This window comes from Phyllostomus discolor, chromosome X (assembly GCF_004126475.2).
Source record: "Phyllostomus discolor isolate MPI-MPIP mPhyDis1 chromosome X, mPhyDis1.pri.v3, whole genome shotgun sequence".
NCBI lineage: Eukaryota > Metazoa > Chordata > Mammalia > Chiroptera > Phyllostomidae > Phyllostomus > Phyllostomus discolor.
The window spans coordinates 6,442,863-6,469,900 of record NC_050198.1 but is presented as its reverse complement, the minus strand read 5'-3'; the positions used below and the strand labels follow the sequence as shown (position 1 = coordinate 6,469,900).

At 36.3% G+C, this 27,038-nt stretch overlaps 1 protein-coding gene across 1 annotated transcript; it reads left to right on the top strand.

Moving 5' to 3' along the window:
* Nucleotides 1-4,982: 4,982 nt before the first annotated feature.
* BEND2 (BEN domain containing 2) lies at nucleotides 4,983-25,529 on the top strand. The gene is made up of 7 exons (XM_036016844.1): nucleotides 4,983-5,019; nucleotides 5,372-5,476; nucleotides 12,987-13,202; nucleotides 14,285-14,406; nucleotides 16,093-16,309; nucleotides 20,010-20,213; nucleotides 25,333-25,529. Exons 1-7 carry the CDS (start codon nucleotides 4,983-4,985, stop codon nucleotides 25,527-25,529), a joined length of 1,098 nt encoding a protein of 365 aa, XP_035872737.1.
* The last annotated feature ends 1,509 nt before the right edge of the window (nucleotides 25,530-27,038 follow it).

The following is a 27,038-nucleotide window of genomic DNA, read 5'->3' as shown; positions in this document are numbered from 1 at the left end:
CGTGCATTTATTTCTTTTTAATTTTACCAAATGAATAGGTTTGCTATCCACAACTACAGTCAAAATACAGAACATTTCCATCCCCATACAAATGTGTCACTTTGCCACATCCACCTCTTTCAGGTTACCCTTTCCTTCCCCACTGAACATTCCCTAAACCCTGGCAAACTGATTTCTTCAAGAATATTATATAAAAGGAGTCTTATGGTATGTAACCTTTGAGGATTTTTTTTTAACTCAGCACCATCCCATGAAGATCCATCCCGATTGTTGCTTGTATCAGTACTTCATTTTTATGCTGAATAGTTTTCCATGTCTTTGCTGCAAGAGTGTTTTTGATCATTCACCTATTGGAGGACATTTCTTTTTTTCCCCTCCACATTTTGGTGTTAGAAGTAAAGCTGCTGTGAACATTCATGTACTGTTTTTATAAATATAAGTTTTAAGTTCTCTGTCATGAGTGCCAAAACTGCAATTATTGAGTGTTATGGTTATAGCATGTTAATTTTATAAGAAACTGCTAAACAGTTTTCCAGGGAGGCTGTACTATTTTTCATTTTCACAGGCAATGTATGAATGATCCAGTGTCTCTTCATCCTTATTTCTGTTCTTCCCATTGTTCTTTCTTCCTTCCTGATGCTCTAGATTTTATTCTTTCATCAAATGCTTTCTGTTTGAAGGTTTTCCTTTAGGTTTTCTGTATGGGTAAGTCAGCTGAGGACAGTCTTTCAGTTTTGCTTTGTTTCAGATTGTCTTTATTTCACCCATTTCCTAGAAGACAGTTATGCCTCATATAGAATTCACAGTTGAGAGTTATTTTCTTTCAGAAGGTTAATGGTACATGCTTACTGAAGTTCCAAAAAGTGAAGAAACCAGATTGGAAATTTACCCACTTTCATTGGGAAATAACAGTGACCTAGGTACTCACTCTTCAACTCACACTCTCCAGCCTAACATTGGTGAGTTTGAAATGATACACATGTCAAGTAGCACTGTTTTATTTAGATGCATTGACATCCTTAATGTGAGTCAGTGGTAGCTGTTTTTAAATTCAACTTTCAATTTTTTTGTAATTTAAGACACATATACTATTGTAAGAAACAATACTGGGAGAACCCATTTATGATCTACGCATTCTTCCAAACAATAACATCTTACAGAACTATAATAGGATATCATAATCATGATATTGACATGGCTACAATCCACAGATTTTACTGAGATTTCTCCAGTTTAATTGTATTGATTAGTGTGTATGTGTTTAAGTCTATTTGATTTTGTCACATGAGTAAGTTTGATGTTCACCACCACAGTCAAGATACAAAACATTTCCATTCCTATACAGATGCCTCACTTTGCACTTTCATTACTACACCTACCTCAGCATAACTCCCTGGATATTTATCTGACTTGTTGTGTGCATCAGTAGTTCCTTCTTTTTTTTAATTGTTGAAGACTATTCTGTGGTTTGTGTTTTGGATCACTGTTGAAGAACATCTGGATTATTTCCAGCTTCCAGTTTTACAAGTAAAATTGCTATGACCATTCATGTACAGGTTTTTGTGTACACATAAGTTTTGATTTCTCTTAGATAAATGCCCAAGAGTGCAGATGCTTGGTTGTATGGTAATAGCATGTGTGGTGTTATGTACAACCACCCATGGTTTTCCAGAGAGGCTTACCCTTTTACTTTTTGCCAGTGATATGTGAGTTAGCCAGTTTCTCCATATGCATATCTCTGCTGCTGTCATCGTTCTTTCTGCTCTCGGATGCGCCAGCATTTGTTCTTTCACCATTCTTTTCTGATAGGAGATAGTCCTCTAGCCATTCTCAAGTGTAAACTGCCTAATGATGTATACTTTTAGCTTGCTTTCATGTGAGAATGTCTTTATTTCCCTTTTATTATTTTTAACAGTTTGAGTGCTCATTAATTTTCAGCTTTATTGAGGGATAATTGACAAAATTGTAATATATTTAAAGTGTACAATGTGATGATTTGATACATATGTACATTGTGAAAGGATTCTCAACATTGGGTTGATTAACACATCCATCACTTCACATATTCACCTTTTTATATTTTGTGCTGAGAATGCCTAAGTTCTAGTCTCTAAGCAAATTTCAATTATACAGTACAGCATTATCAACTATAGTCACCATGTTATACACCCTCAGACTTCACTTCATTTTATAACTGATAGTTTGCACCCTTTTATCAGCCTCCCTATTTTTCTGTCTTCCCAGCCCCTGGCAGCCACCACTCTACTCTTTGTTTCTATGAGTTCGACTTTCTTTTTAGATTCCACATATATGATACTATACAGTATTTGTCTTTGCCTGGCTTATTTAACTTGGCATTATGCCCCCCAGGTCCATCCATGTTGTCCCAGATTTGCTTTGTTCTTGAAGGATAGTTTCACCTGATATGGAATTCATCATTGAAATTTGTCTCTCTGATCGCTTCTCGGCCTTTCGGCTAAGATCAAGTGAAATTTGTCTCTCTGTATTTGAAAATATTTTATTTATAGAAATGTTGGTGAAACCAACTTGGTAAAGAGCCCTAAGACAACAAATTGTCCACTTTTATTGGAAAAAAAAACAGTAGCCAAAACTTTTCCTCACTATGTTGCTGCATTCATCCCAGTTTTGGTGGGTTAGAAATGAAATACCTATGGCAGGTAGCATATTTAATATAGATTTATCAACATCCTTAATGCCAAGATAGTGGTAGCTTTTTCTAACTAAAGTTTTTATTTTCAGAAAGATTTAGCAGCATATTCAGTTGTAATAAATGATACAGAGAAATTCTTTGTTCCCATTACTCAAATTTCCCCAATGGTAAGAATTTATAAAATGGTAGAAAATTATCACAACCAAAATAAATGACATACCATCTAGATATTATTGAGATGTCCCCAGTTACACTTGTGTTGATGTGTGTGTTCAGTTCTATACAATTTTCTCATATGTCCTCTACCACAGGCAAGCCCCCAAACAGTTTCATCACCACCATGACTCATATTGCTCTTTATAAGCACATCCACCTCCCTCTGGTTGGCATTCCCCCTCACTCCCATTCCCTGCCATGTCTCTAGCTGCTGGTAACAACAAAGCTGTTCTCCAGATCTATAATGTGACCCTTCAGCATTGTTATGTAGATGGATCCTGTGGCATTTGAGACTGGCTTCTTTCCCTCAGTGTAATTCCCTGGAGACCATTCGTGTTGTTGTGTATATCACTCATTCCTTGTTTTTTATTGCTTAGTAGTATTTCATGGTATGGAAGTTCCATGGTGTGTGTATTAATTCACCTGTTTAAAACCTCTGGGTTTCCTGTTTTGGGCTGTTAGGGGTAAAGATGCTACAAATATTCGTAATAGTTTTTAATCTTGCTTTATTTCATTCTTGCACACAATTTTCCTTTCTCTGTGATGAATGCCCAAGACTGCAATTTCTGGTCCTTTGGTAATTGTGTCCTTAGTTTTTGAGAAGAAACTGACAAATTGCTTTCCACTTTGGCTGTATCATTTTCCATTCCCACCAGCAATGTATGAGTGATCTAGTTTCTCTGCATCCATATTTCTGCTCTTTTCATTGTTCTTTGTCCTTCTTGATGCTCCATAATTTTTCTATTATATCCTTTCTGTTTGAAGATTTTCCTTTAGCCATTTTTAAGCTTGAATCAGTTAGTGAAAAATACTTTTGGTTTCCTTTTGTCTGTAATTATCTTTATTTTTGCTTCACCACTGAAGGACAGTTTCATTGGATATAGAATATGAGATTGAGAGTCTTTCCTTACAGCATTTGAAAAATGTTCTCCTTCTAGAAATGGTCAAAGCAGAAACCAACCAGAGAGAGAACATTCAGGTGATGAGTAATGCACCACTACTGGGAAATAACAATGGTCAAGATCATCCACATGTCGTCATGCATTGTAATGTTGGTGAGTTTGGAATGATACATATTACAAATAGCACTGTTTAATTTAGATTTATTAACATACTTAATGTGAAACTAGTGGTAGCTTTAACTAATAAAAACTAATTAAAATTAATTAATTTAAAATTAATAGTTTTATTTTGAGAAAAATTTAACTGCACATGTAGTTGTAATAAACAATACAGAACCCTGGCTGATGTGGCTCAGTGGGTTGAGTACCCTCCTGGGAACCAAAGGGTTGCCAGTTTGATTCCCAGTCAGGGCACATGCCTGGCTTGCAGGCCAAGTCCCCAGTAGGGGGTGCATGAGAGGCAACCACACATTGATGTTTCTCTCTCTCCCTTCCCCTCTCTCTAAAAATAAGTAAATAAAAAAAAAACAATACAGAGAGATCTTGTGTATACCTTACCCAGTTTCCCCTCTGAATAACATCTTGTAAAACTACAGTAAAATATCACAACCATGATAGAGACATTGATGGAGTTCACGGATTTTATTTAGATGTTCTTAGTTTTATTTGTATTTTTATGTGTGTTTATGTTTGTGCATGTACATATATTCAGTTTTATATAATTTTCATGACATGAGTAGCTTTCCATATCCTTCATTAGAGTCCCTATTCAGAATATTTCCATCACCACATGGATCTCACCTATTGCCCATTCACCTTTCACCCTTCCCCCTCCTACCTGTACCCTACCCTGCCCTTGCCCTTGGCAACCACTAATCTGCTTTCTTTCTTTGTAATTTTGTCATTTAAAAAGGTTTATATAAATAAACATACATAGTATGTAAGCCTTTGGGCTTGCCTTTTCTTCATTCAGCATAATTTCTTGGAGATTCATCTAAATTGCTGTGAATATCAGTAGTTCTTTTTTATTGCTGAATACTATTCCATGGTATGGCTGTATTATAGTTTGTTTATCTGTTCACTGGTTGAAGGACATCTGGGCTGTTTCCAGTTTGGCTATCAGGAGTAAAGCTTCTATGGATACTTGTGTACAGGTTTTTGTGTGAACATCAATTTTTCATTTCTCTGGGATAATGCCCAAGAGCACAGTGGCTGGGTCTTATGGTAATGGTAAGTAGAGTTTTGTAAAATATTGTCTGTCTTCCAGTGTAGCTGTACTGTTTTACATTCCCACCAGCCAGGTTTGAGTAATCAAGTTTCTCTGCCCTTTCTATTTTTTCTTTTTTTTTCTCATGCTCCAAGATTCCTTCCATCATTATATCTTTTTTATTTGAAGATTTTCCTTTAGCCATTTTTAAGGATACATCAGCCAGTGACATTTTTTAAGTTTTCCTTTGTCTGCAGATGTTTTTATTTCTCCTTCATTCCTGAAAGATAGTTTTTCCTTATATAAAAATTACTGTCGAGAATCTGTCTTTTAGCACTTTAAAATGTTTTACTTAGCAAAATGTTGTTCAAACAGACTCTAACACAGAAGTGAGGTCTGAGACAGTGATTTCTGCAACTTCAACAGTGGAAAATGGCAGTGCACAAGATACAAAATCTTTCGTCATCACTCCTAGTTATGGTAAGCTCAAAATAATACATATAAGTAGCACTCTTTAATCTAGTTTCATTGATATTCTTAATATTGTTAGTGATAGTTTTTTAAAAGTTAAAATTTTCACTTTGAGATATTTCGGAATCACATGTAAGTGCAAGAAATAATACAGACAGGTCTTGTGTAACCTTTACCTAATTTTTGCCAATAATAATATTTAGCAAAAATATACTAAAATATCACAACTAGGTTTTGACATTGATGTTGTATAATCCACAGAACATTATGCCTAAGTATTTCACTTTCTTTGGAGGTGTTATAAATGGTATTATATTTTAAATTTTTGTTTATACATGTTCATTGTTAGTATATAGAAATGAACTTGAATTTTGAATGTTGATCTTATATCCTATGACCTTGCTGAGCTCAGTTTTAGAAGTCATTTGTGGTAATTCTTTGGAATTTTCTTTTTTAAGTATATTTCATTGACTATGCTATTACAGTTGTCCCATTTTTTCTCCCCTTTATCCCCCTTCTGCCCTGCACCCTGCCACCTTCCAGCATTCCTCTCCCTTAGTTCATGCCCATGGGTTGTACATATAAGTTCTTTGGCTTCTCCATTTCCTATACTATTCTTAACCTTTCCCTTTCTATTTTTTGCCTACCACTTAGGCTTCTTATTCCCTGTACCTTTTTTCCCCATTCTTCCCCTGCCCTTCCCCACTGATAACCCTCCATGTGATCTCCATTTCTGTGATTCTGTTCCTGTTCCAGAAGTTTGCTTAGTTTTTTTTTGTTTGTTTGTTTGTTTTTTTAGGTTTGGTTGTTGATAGTTGTGAGTTTGTTGTCATTTTACTGTTCATAGTTTTGATTTTCTTCTTTTTCTTAGATAAGTCCCTTTAACATTTCATACAGTAAAGGCTTGATGATGATGAACTCCTTTAACTTGACCTTATCTGAGAAGCACTTTACCTGCCCTTTCATTCTAAATGAAAGCTTTGCTGTATAGAGCAATCTGGGATGGAGGTCCTTGCCTTTCATGACTTGGAATACTTCTTTCCAGCTCCTTCTTGCCTGTAAGGTTTCTTTTGAGAAATCAGCTGACAGTCTGATGGGAACTCCTTTGTAGGTAACTGTCTCCTTTTCTCTTGCTGCTTTTAAGAGTCTCTCCTTCTCTTTCATCTTGGGTAATGTAATTATGTGCCTTGGTGTGTGTTTCCTTGGGTCCAAGTTTTTGGGGACTCTTTGGGCTTCCTGGACTTCCTGGAAGTTTATTTCCTTTGCCAGATTGGGGAAGTTCTCCTTCATTATTTGTTCAAATAAGTTTTCCACTTGCTGCTCTTCCTCTTCTTCTTCTGGTATTCCTATAATTTGGATGTTGGAACGTTTAAAGATGTCCTGGAGGTTCCTAAGCCTCTCATTTTTTTGAATTCTTGTTTCTTCATTCTTTTCTGATTGGATGTTTCTTTCTTCCTTCTGATCCACTCCATTGATTTGAGCCCCAGTTTCCTTCCCATCACTATTGGTTCCCTGTACATTTTCCTTTATTTCACTTAGCATAGCCTTTATTTTTTCATCTAATTTGCTACCAAATTCAATCAATTCTGTGAGCATCCTGATTACCACTGTTTTGAACTGTGCATCTGATAGGTTGGCTATCTTTTCATTGCTTAGTTGTATTTTTTCTGGAGCTTTGATTTGTTCTTTCATTTGGGCCATTATTTTTTTTGTCTTGATGCTCCTGTTATGTAATGAGGGGTGGAGCCTTAGGTGTTTACCTGGGCGGGGCAACCCATGTTGCTGGGTTGTGACACTGTATGTGGGGCAGGGGTCTGAGAAGGAACAATGACGGTTGCTCCACTCTGCTGGATTTCAGTTACTTCCCCTGCTACTCACAAGCAAATTCGGCCCTTCTGGTGCTGATTCCCGGGTGGGTGGGTTTGTGTATGTTCTAGGACCCTGTGGGTCTCTCCAATGAACTCTCCTGTGAGGTTGGAGGTTGCTCCTGGCACCTCAACCCCCACAGGTGTTTTCAGTTGGTGTTTTGAGGCTTTATTTCCCCATGGTGGGGCCCTGGGTTGCATGATCTGTCCCGCTTCCCAGTTTCACCTGCTTTATCTGTGCAAATGTGGGTCTGCCTGGTCCACCAGCCACCTTGTGCACCGCACCCCTCCACAATCCGCTGCCTCACTGGGTCTGCCAGCTGCTACCTTGCGCTCCCAGGGTTGCCAGCCACTGCTTTGCCCCGACCCTTCTCCACCTGGCCTCAGGACTCTGCCTCTCCTACTGGTCTGGATGAATATATCTACTTTAATTCCTTGGTTGTTGGACTTCCATACAGTTCAATTTTCTGTTGGTACTGGTTGTTTTTTGTTTCTAAATTGTTGTTGTCCTTATTTTGGTTGTGCGAGGAGACACAATGTATCTACCTATGCCTCCGTCTTGGCTGGAAGTCCATTGGTTGAGTTTTGACAGTTGTAATTCTGGAGAAATTGTTAATTTTCCCAAGGTATTAAGTTTATGCATGTAAACTGGTTTGTAGTATTCTCTATTATCCTTTTAATGGCTGCCGAATCTTTAGTGATATCCTGTTATTAATCTTTTTTGAGACATCCCTTTTTGCTTCATTGATTTCCCATTGTTTTCATATTTTCTGTTTTATTGATTTCTGCTCTTTATTGTTTCATCCTTTTACTTATTTTGGGTTTATTTTACTCTTCTTAGTTTTTGGTTTAGGGACTTAGATTATAGATTTGGGATCTCTCTTTTCTAATGTAAGCATTTAGTGCTGTAAGTTTCACTTTCAGTATTGCTTTAGTTGCATATCGTGTATTTTGATGTGTTGTATTGTCATTAAGTATTTTTTTAGTTTAAAAAAATGCATTATATTTTTTCATTACCATTTAGTTCCCTTATACTCTGTCCCCCCCCCGCAATCACCACACTGTTGTCCATGTCCTTGAGTCCTTTTTCCTTTTTGCTTAGTGCCTCTATCCCCTTACCTTGCCACTGCCCTTAACTGTCATCCTGCTCTCCATCTATAAGTCTACCTCTGTTTTGCTTGTTAGATCAGTTTCTTCATTAGATTCCACATATAAGTGAGATTATATGGTATTTGTCTCTCTCTGACTGGATTATTTCACTTAGCATAATGTTCTCCAGGTCCATCCATCCTGTTGCAAAGGGTGAATTTTCTTTTTTATGGCCAAGTAGTATTCCATCATGTGACTGTCCCATAGTTGTTTTATCCACTCATCTACTGATGGACATTTGGGCTGCTTCCATATTTTGATGATTGTAAATAAGGCTGCAATGAACATAGGGGTGCTTATATTCTTTTGAATTAGCATTTTGGGTTCCTTGAGATACATTTCTAGAAGTGGGATCACTGGGTCAAAAGGCAGATCCATTTTTATTTTGCATTGTTGGTAGGAATACAGATTGGTGAAGTCATTAAGTCTTAATGGATTTTATTGCCTGGAAACTTTCTCTTTGACATATGTATTATTTAGAAATGTGTTGTTTAATTTTCAAGTGTTTGAAGATTTTCTCTTGTCTTTATATTATTGATTTGTAGTTTGATTCCATTATGGTCATAAAATATACTCTATATGATTTTCTTTCTTTCAAGTTTGTTGAGATTTTTTCTCTGGCACTAGGTGTAGTCCATTCTGGTGAATGATCCATGGACTTTCAAAAATATATATTTTGCTTTTATTAGGTGGGATGTTCTATGATGAGGATCTTGTTGGTTGATTGTGTTCTTCAGGTCTTCTATATCCTTACTGATTTTTTTATCTTGTTTTCCATTGGTTGCTGAGAGGGGGTTGTTAAGGTTCTCCACTGTAATTATGGATTTGATTATTTCTCTTTTCAGCTCTTTCTGTTTTTGCTTCATGTGTTTTGAGACTCTTTTGTTAGGTATGTTGAAGATTATTATGTCTTCCTGGGAGTTGATCCACTTATCCTTTTTTGCCTTTAGTAACTTCCTTTGCCCTGAAGTCTGCTTTATCTGCTATCAGTATAGCTACTCTGCTTTTTCTGATTAATATTTGCATAGTAAATATTTTTCTATCCTTTTACTTTCAATCTACCTATGTCACTGATTTTGTAGAGTTTCCTGTAAAGAGCATATTCTTGGGTCTTGTTTTTTATCTACTTTATCAATTGTCACCATTTAATTGATATAGTGAGTTGTTTACATTTAAGGTACATTACTGATATCCTGGGGCTTAAGTCTGTCATTTTATTATTTTTGAGTTTGTTTTCCATGTTTGTCATTCCTCTCTTTCTCTTTCTTGCCTTCCTGTGGGTTATCTGAACATTTTCTAGTATTCCATCTTGATTTATTTATGTTATTGATTGTATTGCTTTGTACAGTTTTCCTACTGGTCACTGTGGATGTTACTATATACCCCTACTGCTATTAAAATTTTACCACTTAGCATTAAATGATGAAACTTTAATCTACTCATGGTCCTTCTCCACCCTTACTTTTAATTATTATCGTTTAGGTGTCAGATGGTGTTTTTATTTTTGTTTTAGCTATCACGTATGATTTATAAAATTCATGATAGTATCATATTTACCCATATTTCTGCTCTTTCTGTTTTTTTATTCCTTTTCAGTGTTGAATAATATTCTATGGTATCATATTTATCACAGTTTATTTAACCATTCACCTGTTGAAGGACATCTGGGTTATTTATAGATTTTGACTCAAGAATAAAGGTGCTAAGAATACTCATGTATTAGCATGACACTCAGGTTTTTGTGTCACTGTGAGCTTTCATTTCTTTGAGATAAATGCCCAAGAGAGACTTGCTGTGCCATGTGGTAATTGCAGGTTTAGTTTTATAAGAAACTGCCAAACTGTTTTCTAGTGCGGCTGTTCTCACCTTCAGCGTATGAATGATTGAGTTTCTCTGCATGCATATTTCTCTTTATATTGTTCTGTTTCCCTTTCCAGTGCTCTAAGCTTCCTTCTGTCATCATAACCATTCTGTTTGAAGATCCTTCTTTACCCATTCTTTAAGAGTAGGTCTGCTAGGGACAAACACATTTTGTTTTCTTTTGTCTGAGAATGTGTTATTTCCCCTTCATACCTGAAGAATAGTTTGCTAGATATAACATTTACAGTTGAGAGTTCTTTTCTTTCAGCACTTTTGCCTTTTGGTGTAATTGTAAAAGCAAATGGCATGGGAAATAGCAATGGAACAATGATTTCCCCAACTGTATTGAAAAATGACAATAGCCACGGTTCTTCCTTATCACCTGACTCCATCTCTTTACATATTGGTGAGTGTGAAATGACGCATATTACAAATAGTAATATTTAACCGATATTCTTCAACATTCTTGATACAAGCTAATGGAAGCTTTTTTTCATTTTCTATTTTGACTGCTGTTTTTAGGTGATATAATGATGACTAACTTTTATTGAGTGTACATTATGTGCAAGGCACTGTGCTAATCAACTGATATGCCTTTTCTTTATTAATAGTCCCCATGATGTTGGTGCTTTTATTACCCTCATTTCCAAAGTCACAGAGCTGGTGAGTGGTAGTTCTGGAACTCCAAACCAGTTTTCTCTGACTTTAAAATTTGTGTTCCTTAGTAGTCTTCTGTATTGCCTGCCAAGCCACAGTGGCAGAGATGAAGAGACACCATGTTTTCTGGCCTCCAAAGGCAAGCCTCCTTAATATTTTATAGTTTGTGTATCTATTTCTAAATAGCTGATCTCTTATTAATATCTTAGCACAGGGCTCAGAAAACTTTTTCTGTAAAGGGCTAGATAGTAACTATTTTAGGCTTTATGGGTCATCTGGTGTCTGTTTAATAAGTGCTCAACTCTGTGGCTGTAGCATAAAAACAGCCACAGATATAGGTAAATGAATGGGCATGGCTGTGTGCTAATATGACTTTTATAAAAACTGGTGGTGGGATTGGCCTGTGGATTGCAGTTTGGTGATTCTTACCCTAGAGACCCTTTTCTTTTAAATTACTTTTTTATCCATACTAGGAGAAACTTTAAAAATTGTGCTTTAAATTATTTATGCCAGTTGACTCAGTAATCCCACTTCTGTCCAAATATATAACTTTAAAAAATATTTGTATTAAAATTTTGATATGAGTGTGCTTTATAGAATAATGAAAAATTAGAAACAGACAAATAAGCACCCATAAAGAATTAGTTAAGTAACTGCTGGTATATTCATGGTATGTGAAGCAGTAAAACATGGACTTCTGAGTCAGACTGCCTAGGTTCAAATCCCAACCCATGTCACCTTCAGCCACTTCTATGACCTAAATATTAGTTTCTTTATCTGTGAAGTGACAGAAACTGTAGTACCTACTTCACAGAATTGGGAGGATCATATAGGATAATTCATTTAAAGCTCCTGACACAATTCCCAGAGTGTAAGTGCAACATAAATGTCACCTAGCAGGAAAATCATGATGACAGGGATGCAGAGTTGGAAATATAAAACAAAAGAAAATGGAAGAATGCTCAAAATATAGTATTAACAGAAAAATCAGGATTCAAACTATATATAAAGTATGATTTCAATTTTGTGTTTAAAAAAGGAGTAGAAAATAATAGAAGGCATTAGCAGAAGATTAATGGTTCAGAGTACCTGTCTTATAGACAGACAGAGTTAGCTATTAAAACTGGCTCTATAGCCCTGGCTGGTATGGCTCAGTTGGTTAGAGCATTGACCCATAAACCAAAAACTCATAGGTTCAATTCCCAGTCAGGGCACATGCCTAGGTTGTGGGTTCAGTGCCTGGTCTGGGCATGTAGAGAGGCAACCAATTGATGTTTCTCTCTCACATTGATGTTTTTCTCTCTCTTTCTTTCCCTTCCTTTCCTTCTCTGTAGAGTCAATAATCATGTCCTTGGCTGAGGATAAAAAAAAAAAACTGGCTCTATACCCAGCAGTGTGATCTTGTTCAAATAACTTAAGTTCTCTAGGCCTTAATTTCCTCACATAACTAAGTGGCATTAAGTTGTTAGGATGATGAAACTGAGCTTATAGATGAAAAATATCCAGCATAAGTGCCTTTTATATAGTAGATATGCTAGCTAGTTTTAAGTTTTCTTAATTGTACTCACCCATACTTTCCAAATCATCTTCAGGAAACATATACTTACTCGGTAATATAGCTCTGAGTCTACTTTAAGAGTATCAAAGGGAGCGATGAAATCTCAGAACAACATGTTTACATGTGTATCTGTGGCCTAAGAATTGAATTTATTGAAGACAACAGATTAGTTAAAGTATAATAAACTCAAGACTTTATTATAAAAGATGAAAAATGCTAACAATTATACAGATAGAATTGAATAACTCATTTAAGGAAAAGGACAGATAATTATAGGGAAAAAATTCACCCAAGTAGAAACTTGTGAATTAGAAATTAGTTAGGTTAAATTTCTTGGGCACTTTTCATGGTAGCCTTGCCTGAAAAAAAAACAAGGATTTTATTATTCCTATATTTTTCCCTATATTTATTGTTCCCTATATTTTTAAAGGATATCTTGGCAATCCAGAAAGAAATGTCATAATTCTTAAGATGCATTTGATGAATGCACAAAGAAAGCCTGAACCTAAGCATGCAGCCCGCTACTTGGCTCGTGTTTTGTTCTCCAAGGAAGTCCTGGTTTGCAGCTCAGTAGGTACCAATCCATACCAACCACATCTTAGAAACCGCCAACCCCTAGATCCAAACAAGTTGGCTGCGATAAGAGGTATGTAAAGGTGTTATGGAATCTTGTTTTATCACCATTTGGTCATTTGATAGATGTTATTAGTAGTTGAAGAAATAATGATGAAGTGTTGGTAAATCTTAGAACTGTTCATTTTTTCACCTGTCTGAGCCAGATTATACAATTTAATAGTATGTAATGGGTATCAACTTCTAAAGAATAAAACTTGTCAATAGACTGGTGGGATAAAATAGGCTTTATTAATTATAGTTTCTATGTTTAGCACTGAGTCAGTTCTTCAGCTGAAACTTGGTACTAAAAAACAAAGAAAAGGCCAAAAAAATGAGTAGGGGAAAATAAAACACATTTCAGTGCTAGAAACTGGCAACACAGAGGTAGAATCTCATGATTAATCCACTGTAGTCTCCTGCCTTCCAGAAATGTGTATTAGGGTCCTAGAACTCATAGGCACTGAGGATATAAGGATAAGTATTTCTGCTTGCAAGGAGTTCACAGTTTGGAAAGGGGTAAGGTGAGGGAAACAATCAATTCCAATCCAACATGGTAATGCTGTGGAAGCTCTGAGAGCAGAGCAACTACTTTGAGGGCATCAGGGAAGGCTTACTAAGGGCAAGGCATTTGAGCTGGCTTTGGAAGGATTCCTTACCTAGGTAAAGAAAATAGGAAGGGTATTCTAGGCAGAGAGAATAGCTTATGGGGAAAATAGACACGTAATGTGCACAAATAAACCATGGTATAATAATATTTGCAATAATATTACTTTCTCTTTACAGGTTTCCTTTTATTTTTAGTTTGAACTTAAGCATACGGTCATTAAATGTCATTAGCACCCTGAAATAGTTGACTTTTTTACATACTTGTTTTAAGTACCAAAACCTCATTACTGGCTCCCATGGTCAGTGTTTTAGAAATCTCACATTAGAAGAAATAAGATATTCAGGAAAGCATCTTCTTTGGGTAGAATTTCAAACCAGTCAGAAAGAGTTAGAAAAAAGAATGACAATTAAAATAGAAAATTTCAGTATTTTAAATAAAAATTTTCTTGTCAGTTTCTTTGTTAACTTTTTTTTCTAATTTTCATGAATGTTTTCTGTTACTTGCAGAGTTTCTGGCAACAGTTTTTCCCAACCGTGATTTGCGTGAAAATGGAAAAGAGTGGAGAACCTGTCTTAGCTATATCAATGCTCTGATCCGCTATTTAGGATCTACAATCAGAGGGACACCAGTAAGTTATTTTTCATCTAAATATGGTCACTGCTGTACAAATGCATACTGTATACAACTCCAGAACCGAAAGCACAACACACAGGATTTCAGGCATGTGGTCAAAATCTTATTTATTTAATTTAGGGGCAGGGTATGTTCTCTGAAAAGCATACTGCCTATTTTTTTCACTCTTTGCTATTTATGCTCCATAAAATATCCCAAATATAAAAATATATCAAATATAAGGTTATAGTTAGTATATTTGAACCCAAAGGCTATACTATAAAAATTTCAGCTTCAAAGATATTTGACAAATATTTTTCAGTATCCCACTGAGCAGTAAGCGGTACCTGCTTAGCTGTGCTAGTGATAGTTAAGGACGGCACAGGAGAAAAGGAAAGTGCTATTACTTCTTCACCTTCAGTAATGGCAGAACTTAGTGAGAATAGTGCATGCCATGAGGTTAAACTATCACAGATATTTTATATTCTGTATGGTTACATGGTAAACAGGAATCTGGCTTCCCTCTCATCCATTCTATATTCAAAATCTATTAGAGATTTTTTAACATGAATGGGCCATTAGGGAAACATATCATATCTATTGCCTTCTCCTGATGAACTTAACAACAATTCCTAATTTCCACCCACCTCTCTAAAAACCCCATTTTATTCTTACCATATCTAGTCACTCCTGTGTCTCTAGAGTAACTTTATGGAAACTATTTGCCATGAATATTTGTAGCTGAGCTTATGTTTTTGTGGTGAATGACTTGAATTCAGTGATAGCTCAAGCACCATCTGTAACCAAATTTGCTTATTTTTCACATTCCCTTTTATAGCCTACAAAAATTACACCCTAAACATTTGAATGTAAAATGAAGATACTGCCTGGAAAGTGGTAATTTTCACATTTGCTTAGATATCAGAAGAGAAGCAGCATCTGCCAACTGCCTGCTGTGTACTTGGCTAGGAGTAAGATAGGTCCTTGCCACTCAAAGTGGGTCCACAGACCAACAGGAGCAATACCAGAAAGCTTGTGAGAAATTCAGTCTTGAGTTCTACACCAGACTCACTGATACAGAATTTGCCTTTTAGCAATACCCCCAGCTGATTTGTGTGCACATTGGAGTTTGAAAAGCCTTGACCTATGGTAGTTGTGGTCAACCCTGGGTACATACTAGAATCACATGAGACACTTTTTAAAAGATATTAACTCCTGAGTTCCCTCACTCCCTGCACCAGAAGTTCTGATTGAATTTGCTGAGAGTGAAACTAAGGAGAGCTTTCTTTTATTTTTTAAAGATCCCTAGGGTAATTCAACTATTCGTTTGTGTAGCCAAAGTTGAAAGCCATTGGGGAAAGAGAAAACAAACAAGAAACATTTAAAAACAAACAGAAGTTGTGATCTTCAAGAAACTCATTTATTCATTTATTCATGAAATGTTTATTTTTCTGCCAGCAATTATCATTCAGTTCATTAGCTACAGCTACCAAGTCCCCAAGAGGCAACAGTCATGGCAGCTTGAGGAGTAATCTACACCCATAGTTTTTGGTCATAGCACACAATATCTTTGGGTTTTAGCTTGTCTTATTAGAGACAGTTACTTCCCTACCAGCCTGGGGGACCTGGGTAGATGATGAAGCATGTCCATACTTTCTCACTATAGGACTTTGTTTATAGATGCAATTTTGTGTTTCACCAGGAAATTGTTGTCACCACCAACCCCAATATACCAGCATCTGCAAATTTGAACAATAATAGGTATGGTGATGGTGGTGAAGGTAGTTCCCAGTTATCGCAGCAAGCAGCTGTCTCAGAAGCAAGAGCAAGGGTGAATTATCAGCCAAACAGCAGCGCTGTCCCTGAAGGAGCTGAAAAACCTTCCACTAGTGATTTACCCATACCTTGCGGAGCGCTGGGTGAGTTTTAAAATATGTTTTCTGGATATAGAATCTGGCTCATCCTTTCATGGGGCTTATTTTACTGTCTTTCTACTTTTATATATGTTTGAAATTTTTCATAATAAGAAATCTAAACAACTTAATCTCTTATATTAATGAGTTATTGAAATATAAATAACTAGTTCTGAGACTGATAGTTTTTAAAAAGAATTTATTTATTTATTTATTCATTTATTTATTTATTTTTAGAGAGATGGAAAGGGAGGGAGAAAGAAAGGGAGAGAAACATCAATGTGTAGTTGCCTCTCACACACCCTCCACTGGGGACCTGGCCCACAACCCAGGCATGTGCTCTGACTGGGAATTGAACCAGCAACCCTTTGCTTTGCAGTCTGGTGCTCAATCCACTGAGCCACACCAGCCAGGGTAGTTTTAATAGTAAGTGAAATCTTATTTTTCTTTTGGAAAGCAGTTCTCAGCCAACTCCTTTGACTCATGTGAACTCTCAGGTTAGACACCCTGCTCTGCAAGTAAAGATGAAGGATGTACAGCTGGCTGAGACAGAGGCAATTCAGGGGTCTTGCTCTCTTTGTTGAGCACATTGTTCTATAAAAAGGTTTTACATGAACTAATGAATCCCATTCCTCAGAACATTGTACTCTCATGCCAGCTGTATGCTGGAGATGCACCCTGCTTCATTAGTGTCGAGTGGCAGTGAGTTTTCTAGGTGACTCATGCTTCCCAATGACCCCTCCCTAGAACTCTGGGACTTAGGAACACCTGATGTAGCAAAACTATCTTCTGTCTTTCCTCTGTCCCCTATGTTAACACTAAGTAGAACATTACCTGTGAAACTATTCATATAAAATTATTTTTCTCCAACTTCATTTCTTTTTTCGCTATATTCACTAATAAAATATTTACTAATTCACTAATAAAATTATATAAATTTCAGGTGTACAATTATATAATACATCATCTGTATATTGTATTGTGTTTATCTTCCCAACTCAAATCTCCTTCCATCACCATTTATCCATCCTGTACCCTCTTCTACCTCTCCCATCCCCCTTCCCTATAGTAGCCAGTATACTGTTGTCTGTGTCTATGAGTTTGTTTTTTCTTAATCCCTTCACCTTTTTCACCCAGCCCAGCAACCCCCTCCCCTGTGACAACTGTCAGTCTGTTCTCTATGAGTTTGTTTTGTTTATTTTGTTCATTAGATTCCACATATGAGTGAAATCATATAGTATTTGTCTTTCTCTGACTGGCTTATTTCATTTAGCATAATGCTCTCCAGGTCCATCTATGCTGTTGCAAAAGGCAGATTTCCTTCTTTTTTTAAGGGCGGGTAGTATTCCATTGTGTAAATGTACCATAGCTTTTTTATCCACTCATCCATTGAGGGCACCTGGGCTGCTTCCAAATCTTGGTTATTGTAAATAATGTTGCAATGAACATAGGGGTGCATATATTCTTTCAAATCAGTATTTTGGGTTTCTTTGGGTATATTGCCAAAAGTGGGCTTACTGGTTCATAAGGCAGTTCCATTTTCAATTTTTTGAGATAACTCCAAACTGCATTCTACAGTGGCTGCACTAGCGTGCATTCCCACCCACAGTGCATGAGGATTCCCTTTTCTCCACATCCTCACCAACACTTGTTGTTTAAATGATACATCTTTATAGTATGTTTTTCCACTTTAAAAATAATATAACTACTATATTTGTTGAGATTGTGCATGACAGAAACAGACTTCAGCCAAATTAAACCACCACAACAAAAATCACTGGATGAATAGCTCCTAGATTTAAAGAAGCAAAGAACAAACTGAGCCACAGGCAGGAGCCAGAATGGGGGGCTCTCTGTCTGTAGCTTCCATGATATCTAGGTTCTAGGTTTCTCTTGTTTCACTGTTCAGCCTCCCAGGAAAAATAATCTGATTTGGGGAGGTTGGGTCATAGGTCTCTGACCCTGACTTAGCTAGAACCAGAGGATGGGGCAACTAAGTGCATTGTGAGCCAGGTAGCTGCCCCAGTTTCTGTGTAGTCAATTATACCATTTTATGTTAAAAGAAAGGAAGATATTTAGGAGGGAAGACCAAGATACTTTAAAAAACTATTGTGGATATGTTAATTTTATTCCATTTTTTTCTTATGAGTCTTTTAAAATATTATGGTGTCCATATAATAACTCTTCTTTTAAAACATGACATGTGTGTTTCCTTAAGAATCACCAATCTTTTAACAGATATATAACATTCCACAGGTATACAATATTAGAGTAAGTGTACCATAATTTATTTAACTACTTTCCTCTTTTTGTTGTTGCATTTTTTTGGATGGGATTATCAGTCATGCAAATCATGCTGCCATAAGCCCTCAACTTCATTTGTGTAAGTTTTTACACATTTTGGATTCTTTTCTTTTTTAAAAAAAGATTTTATTGCCCTGGCTGGTGTAGCTCAGTGGATTGGGCTCAGGCTGTGAACCAAAGGGTCACTGGTTCGATTCCCAGTCAGGGCACATGCCTGGGTTGCAGGCTGGGTCCCCAGTGCGGGCCACGTGAGAGGCAGCCAGACATTGATGTTTCTCTCCCTCTCTTTCTCCCTCCCTTCCCCTCTCTGAAAATAAATAGAACCTTAAAAAAAGATTTTATTTATTTATTTTTAGACAGAGGGGAAGAGAGAGGGGGGAGGGAAACATCACGGTGTGGTTTCCTCTTGTATGTCCCCTACTGGGGACCTGGTCCACAACCTAGGCATGTGCCCTGACTGGGAATTGAACCAGGGATCCTTTGGTTCTCAGGCTGGAGCTCAATCCACTGAGCAACAGTACCAGGGTGGATTCTTTTTTTAAGTGAGGTTCTCAGAGTTTGAATTACCAAGTTAAAGAACATTAACTCTTTTCTGTCCCCTCATTAATATTGCCAAGTTAATTTTCCAGAGTTACATCTTTAGATGCACTGAGTAAATTTTTAAGTAATTTCATCTCTTTTGGTAAATATTGGGTCTGGGGGATTCGACAATTTATACTGCCATCCATTAAATGATGGATGTTACAAGATGGATGTTCTTGACTTATATGAATTGGATTATATTTCTCTAATATATTTTTAATAAATAATTTTTTTATTATATGTAACATACAATATGTTTCAAGTATAGTTCATTTGAATCACTGTGGATTGAAGAGAGTTGGTAATGATTAGGTTATAAAATTGAGAAATGAAAACAGTCTTAAAATTTAATTTTCAGTTCAAATAAGTTATCTAAAATATGATATCTAAGGTGAGTTTGTTGATTTTTAAAGGAGTTTAATACTGAACAGAAAACCTGCATTTTAAAATTTGTAAACGTTTCAGTAAGAATCATGGTACTTATTTTTGAAAAGGCTTTTTTTTTGTAAGAAGGAAAACAAGGCATTAAAATGACTTAGAATTTGTTATTTAATATAATGTAAAACTGACCTAAACGGTAGTAGACCACTGACTTGTCCTCTTAAGCCAACAGAGAACGTGTAATCACACCAGCAGTGATTCCTATCTCATTTCTCGCACTGTCTCATGATACACTAAAAACTTAAAAGCTTTCATTTTTTAGCCTATCAAATTCTTGAACCTGAAAATTCAGAAGAATACGCCTTTCTGTTATAGCCTGTTTAAAAACATGAGCCTAACATCTGCCACAAAAATTGACATCTTTCTCTTTTGTTTCTAGATTATATAGGAAATCCAAGTAGAAATATAAAGTTATCACATTCAGTATTGATGGTGGCAAAAAGGAAGGCTTCCCCAGAGATGTCAGCCACATACCTTATGAGCCACCTGTTTCCAGAGGAAGTCCTACTAAAAAGTGATGTCTGTGGCAATCTGTGGCATGGCATATGTGCTGTTAACTTCAATAAGATCAATGCTCTCCGAGGTTTGTACCTACTGAGTATGTGAGAATAAGTGCCAATTGCGGTAGAGAAGGGCAAAAAGAAAAATCCATTCGGTCTGTGTGTGTTCTGAGGAGAGGGAACTCTTATATATGGCTCATTAGCACATAACAGGGAGCAGGTTTATGAATTGTGTTTCTTTTTTGCATTTGGGTGCTCAGGGCTAATTGCTCTGTTTTGAATGGCATTATTAGAACAGGAAGGCATTATTGACTGTGGCTCCCTGGTATGGACTGCCAGGAGTTTGGAAATTCGAACACCTTCATTTACTGAGGATCAAGGTCGAAGCTGCTGGGTATTGTCAATTTGTAGAAGTGTCAACAATAGCACAGCAGGCTAATTTGCCAGTTTTTTTCTTATGCGCATGAACATGGTATAATCTTGATTTGCAACATATATAGATGAAGAAATAAAGCTACCAAAAGCAGTTGTTTGAAATCTTACATTTGGATGAAGCAGGAAACAAAATAGTTCTTATTTGTGTTGCGGGTACCCAGCATACATAGTTCTGAGCCCCAGCCTGATCTCAATTGGTTCCTACCTTCATTATCACACATTTCACATCCAACAGATTTGAACAAAACTCGTGTTTCAGTCTAAGCTAAAGAAACCTGGCTTATAGCACCTTTCTTAAGCATTTGCTAAGCATCTAATCCAATTGTTTTCAAACTTTATTTTTACTGTAACCCATAGTAAGAAATACATGTTACATTGTAACTCAGTACATGTATGTGATTTTTTAAAAACTGAAGTAAAATTTTCACAAAAAATAATCACTTTCTATAAGAGTTACATTCTATTCTATTTTTTCTATTGCATTTTTTAAGATTTTATTTTAATCATTGTTCAAGTACAGTTTCCTCCCTTCTATTGCATTTTTGAAAGTGCTGCTATCACTGATGTCATGACCTAGTAATTGGTCACAGTTTGCAATTTGAATATCACTGAATTAACACTCAGGGCAAAAAAACAAAACCCAGTTCCTCTTACCTTAAGTAAAAAAAGAACACAGAGTTTGTAACCAATTTGGAAAGAAAGTGTTTATAGAATAAATAGTCTTTGTAATGAAAAAAATTTAAGTGAGGAGTAAACAATAACTTTTATAGTTAAATATCTAGACTAGATTAATTCCTTAAAGTGGACTAAAAGTATTATTTCACTTTATCTCTTAATTGAATTATATTACAAATCAAGATGTCTTTTGCAGTAAGAAATATTTAGCATGACTTTGTCAAAATACTATCCACATAGGGCATATTTTAACAAATTTCCCATGAGACTTAAAAGAGTAGTCCTTTGAAGAAAGGCAGCCATGTGAGTTATTTCAGCAGAGAGAATACAGTAGAATCATTGTTATCCTGGGGGCAGAGCCAGGTTCAAGGAGGAGAAGGTGACAAGAAAGCATATTTTACTTTAATGTAAGGAGAAAATGAACTTGGAGAATGACAGGGCTTAAAGCAAATGCTGACTGATCAGATATGAGAGATTTCTTGACTCGTAGAAGGACTGGGCTTTATGACTTCCAACATTTCTTTAGAAGTGTTAGTCCAGTATAATCTCTCAGAAACATATAGAATGGGAAGGGACTAGTCAAGGAACAGGTCTGAATGACCCATGGACAGGGACAACAGTGTGGGGATTGACTGTGGGAGTGGGGAGTGGGTTGGGTAGAGGAGGGCAAAGGGGGAAAAGTGGGGACAACTGTAACAGAATGACAATAAAATATTTTTTAAAGAAATTACAGAAACTAATGTAGTAAAATAATAAACATCTGTTTAACGAGTACAGATATAAACATTTTGCTTTTTGTGCTCCAAGTATTTTTTAAGATTGTTTTTCCTAGTAAATCACATTTCTTTTATCATGACTTAACAAAAGTTCTTCTTTTTTGTAGCTTTCACTTCTTTTTTTATTGTTGTTCAGTTAGTTGTCCCCATTTTCCTCCCAGTTGCTCTCCCCTGCCCTATCTAACCCCTGTTCCCAAAACAATTCCCACCCCATTTTCCTTGTCCATAGGTCCCTTGCACATGTTGCTTGACTTCATCCTTTCCCCTCTTTATTTTTCAGAGAGAGGGGAAGGGAGGGAGATAAACATTGATGTGCAAGAGAAACATTCATAGGTTGCCTCCCACATGTTCCCTACTGGGGACTTGGCCTACAACCCAGGCATGAGCCCTGACTGGGAATTGAACTGGTGGCCTTTTGGTTTGCACCCCGATGCTTAATCTACTGAGCCATACCAGCCAGGGCTGGTCCAAGTTTTTTTTTTTAATAATAAATCATTATTGATATCATTAAAACTCCATCCCATCATTTCTTTGTCCTCTCTTTCTCCCTAGAAGTAATCACAATCTTGGAGTTGGACCTATCGTCCCCATGCATATTTTATATTTTTTCTACCTGTGTTAATAGACCCATAACTAATACGTGATATCGTTCTTTAGTTGTTTTAATGTACATAAATGGGATGTACAGTATATATCCTTCAGTGAATTTTTTCACTTGACATTATGTTTTAGATATCTACTTCATGCATTTTAACTGCTGATTGGTGTCCCATTGAATAAATAGTTTATTTTTCTATTAATATAATTCCTTATCTTAAGATTTTATTACTTGGGGGGACCACTTCTGGAAATTAGTAGTCAAAGGTTAGAATGTAAATAGCCAAAGGTATTGATTTCTTATTAGAAACTATTATTTGATGCTTTTTGGCGAGAGTTCACTATCATTTAAGAGCTCTTTAGAGAATACTTTATATGGAGAAAGTTAGTAGGCTGCAGATTTGCAATCAGTGAACAACCCTTATGCCCTCCCATCCATTTTTATGTATTGCAGAACTGTAAAATATTAGCAATAGGAGGTGTATATTACAGGTACTCTAAAACAACTTCTTACCCAGAGCATGGTAAGCTTACCTATCTCAGCTTTGACATGTAGTCACCTCCCCTTGGCTTGAACACTTCCACTGATGGCAGTACACTAAATTTTGTTTGTTTGTTTGTTTGTTTGTTTATATTTTTAGAGTGTTTTTTAAAAATCCTTGCCTGAGGATATGTTTATTGATTTTAGAAACAGGAAAAGTGGGGGGGGCAGAGAGAGGGGGGGAAGACTGATTGATTTCCCATACACCCCCCAACTGGGGATCAAACCCACAACCTAGGTATATACCCTGACTGGGGATTGAACCTGCAACCTTTGATGTACAACACACTCCAAGCCATTTAGCAACCCAGCCAGGGCTAGCTCTCTGCATGTTAAATGGTCTCTAAGTGATGAGAAAGATCTTCCTCCAAGTGGCTCACAATTTATCTGCCTTCAAGTGAGACATATTTGTTCTACTTCCAGAGCTACTTAGGGTAGATCCAATTACTTTTCACATGATAGGCCTTCAAGTATTTAAAGATAGCTATTACTTCCTGCTGGATCATCAGAAAGTAATAAATATAGCCTCTACCCCTACTTTCAATTCAGAACCAAGAGTGAGATCCTGTGGGATCTGGAGGTGGAGATAAAAATATCAGCTTTATTTTTGATTATACATGCTTAGTTCTTCCAAACGTTCTAATGTAGAGATCCCTCTGTGTGGAAGCATGAAAATTGGAGAATGAGTGTTATTCCCAACTTTTCCCCACTAAATCTTACACTTTAATAGTTAAATATTTCCATTTCCTTTGGTGATTCCTCATATAAATAAATTCCTAATCTTTCACCATCTGATTTGGTGACTAACTTCAGATAAACTCAAGTTAACCCAGACTTGAGTTTAGTGGGGACTAACTCTGAAGTGTAGCTTTTATCATTTGCACAATCGAACTGAACCCCAAGAAATTGTTTTTGTATCTAGTGTTTCAGTGGACAGTTTGGGAAACACCAACCAATTCAGCCTCCTCATTGAAGCCTGTTGAAAGCTTCACAGTTGCTCTATTTGTCTTCCAGTCTATTATCTGTCATTGCTTTGCTATTATGGATGATGGGACAAACCTGCTTTCTGTAACTTGTTTTTTGTTGGTAAAAATGTTCAACGAGATAAAGCCTGATACTTAGTCCAGTGACATATCACTATAAGCCTCCTTCCAGGCTACCACTTACCTTTGGATATGAAAGCTTTTTAACTTTGTTAATTTCCCAGCCTATTAATCCTGTAGAAAAAGCAAATGAAGTTAATAAGCAAATCCTATTAAAAAGCAACTAATGCTGGCCTGTAATTATCACCACATCCTTTCCTATGGGATCAAAGGTGTTTAGAAAGTGATCCAAAAATGTAAATGAGGCAGCTTTGCTTTTGAAGTTAACACCTCTCTTCCCTACCTTGCCCTTTGCCTGTCCTTCCACTTTCTCTAAGAGTGCTCCTTGAGCTGTGTTGCTCCGTCACCTTCCCTTATGGAAGTTTTCCTCTAACTCACAGGTGGCAAACACAAGATCCACAGGCTGAATCTGGCCTTCCACCTTGTTTTATCTGGCCCAGCACCTTGTTTCTGCCTGGCCGCAGTGCCTACCTCTCACTTAACTGCTAAGGAGTAGTTATATTTATACAGTCCTAAAATTACATTCGGCCCGTTGAAGGCAATCACAAGGCTGTTGTGGCCCCTGGTGAAAATGAGTTTGACACCCCTGCCCTAACTGCAAGATCTAAACACTCTCATTCCTTTTGTCTGTGATAAACCAAGCAGCAGTACCAAATTTAACAGTTATAGCTTCTTGCCTCTAAAATATGAAACACACTGCAGCCTCTTGTGTGTTGCAAAGCCTTGGCATGTCTCCATTTGATATAACGAATAGCATAGCATATTTGATAAATTGAAGAATAAGAAAAGTTTACATTGGATACTGAAGGCAGCAGAGGATTTCCATGCTGGTTATGTAGCAAGATCATGGGATGTTGTTGTTCTATCATGATGTAAGAATGGTGCTATTTCACATTATTATCCTCTTAGATGAAAAGATTTGTTAAGCTAATTTAATAATAGTTATAGTGCATGTGTTTTAATTAATTAAAGTCCTAATGACCCTTTGACAGATATAGCAATAGAACTAAGGTTGAATAAATTAATTTCTCTAAGTGATTACTTAGTAATTTATGTTTTGGGACTTTACCACCAGAATTTCTCCAAGACGTCTTCCCGAAATGTGATCTGTCAGAAAATGGACGTGACTGGAAGTTGTGTATGCAGTCTATCAATTGCCACAACGGTAGTTGTAGAGGTGGGCACGGGGATTTGACATGTGAGTCGCTGGCATCCGAAGTGATAACTACTACAATAAAGTCGGAGTCAAGTGATACCGACTATAGTGATTAAAGTGTTTGAATGTCAGCTGTTCTACATTTGTTCACTGTTACACTATCCTGTAAGTTTTTCAAGTTATAATTCCAAAATTAACCTGTTATAGTAGCAGTGTAGTTCTACATTCATACCTGAAGAAAAATCCAATGTTCTTTTTCTGCCCACATACAAAGGGGAATTGCATGAGGAAGATGTGTAGTTTTTCATCTCATGAGCAAAGTGATGAGCAGGATTGTCATAGGAAACTCTGATGAGGGACATGTTGGTAAACTCCTACATTGCTGTTGTAATGTAGAATACAAATAGTGCAGATACAGGTAATGAGATAGAGAGCCATAACTGGATAGGCAAACCATAATGTTGACTTTAGGAACTTGTAGGTAGTAGACGTAATATTTGTTAAGTGATCCCAGCTTAGATGTAAGGTCCACTGATTCAGAAGGGGGGTATGGTTCACATATAACCCAAACACCCATGCTGGTTTTCTTCTACATCCTTAGTAGGGGATTTGTAGAATTGACATCATATTGTTTGACTTAACCTTTCTGGAGATGGGACCTGTGTTCTTTAGATTGATTCCAGATAAGAACAGTATTCTTTTAATTACCTCCTGATAATATTTTATCACAAAAGTTTGCTAAGAGTTAACTTAGAAAAGTATATCAGGGACTTTTGGATTCCATCAAAGAAAATTGCATTTAAGAATACATCGCTATGAATAAAAAGAATCTGACAAGATTTAGGCAGATTAAAGTTATTCAGATTATTTCTTTGAGGGTAGTCTTTGGCTTCACCATCCAGTTCCACAAATAACTTTACAAACTTCTGGTAATACAGCTAATGTGGAAAAATAAAATTATATCCTAGGCAAGATTAAATTTCAAATTGTATTTGCAGATTTCAAATTTGACTTGTATTTTATGGTATCTGAATTATTCCCTGGATTAAAAGCAAAATTATACAAACAAAAAGTTCATATTTACAAAAAATTTTCAAGATTTATATGGTTAACTTTATTATGATGGTTGCTTATATAACTTGTGAGACAAGACCTGTTCAACTGAACTTTTCATTATGTTCTGTGATTTTAGGTTGTTCAATAGTCACTAGCCACATGTGGCTCTGGAGCACTTGAGATGTGGCTAATTAAACAGAGGAACTAAATTTTAAGTTTTATCTTAGTTTAGCTAATGAAAATTGAAATAGCCACATGTTGATAGTAACTACTGTATTGGATAGCACAGGTTAGAATGCGCTTTATTATTTTTAAAGTGTTTAAAGTGGTCCCCATAGGTTGAATCCCTAGAAAACACATAACTTCTCTAAAATCACACTGATTGAGCAAAATAAATTTCATAAAGGTGCTTAAAATTTTATTTTATAGTATTTTTATTTTTATTAAAATTATTGGGGTGACATTCTTAATAAAGTTATATAGGTATCAAGTGTATAATTCTTTCATACACCATCTGTATATTGCATTTGACCACCCAAAGTCAAATCTTCCACTAGTATAGTATTTTC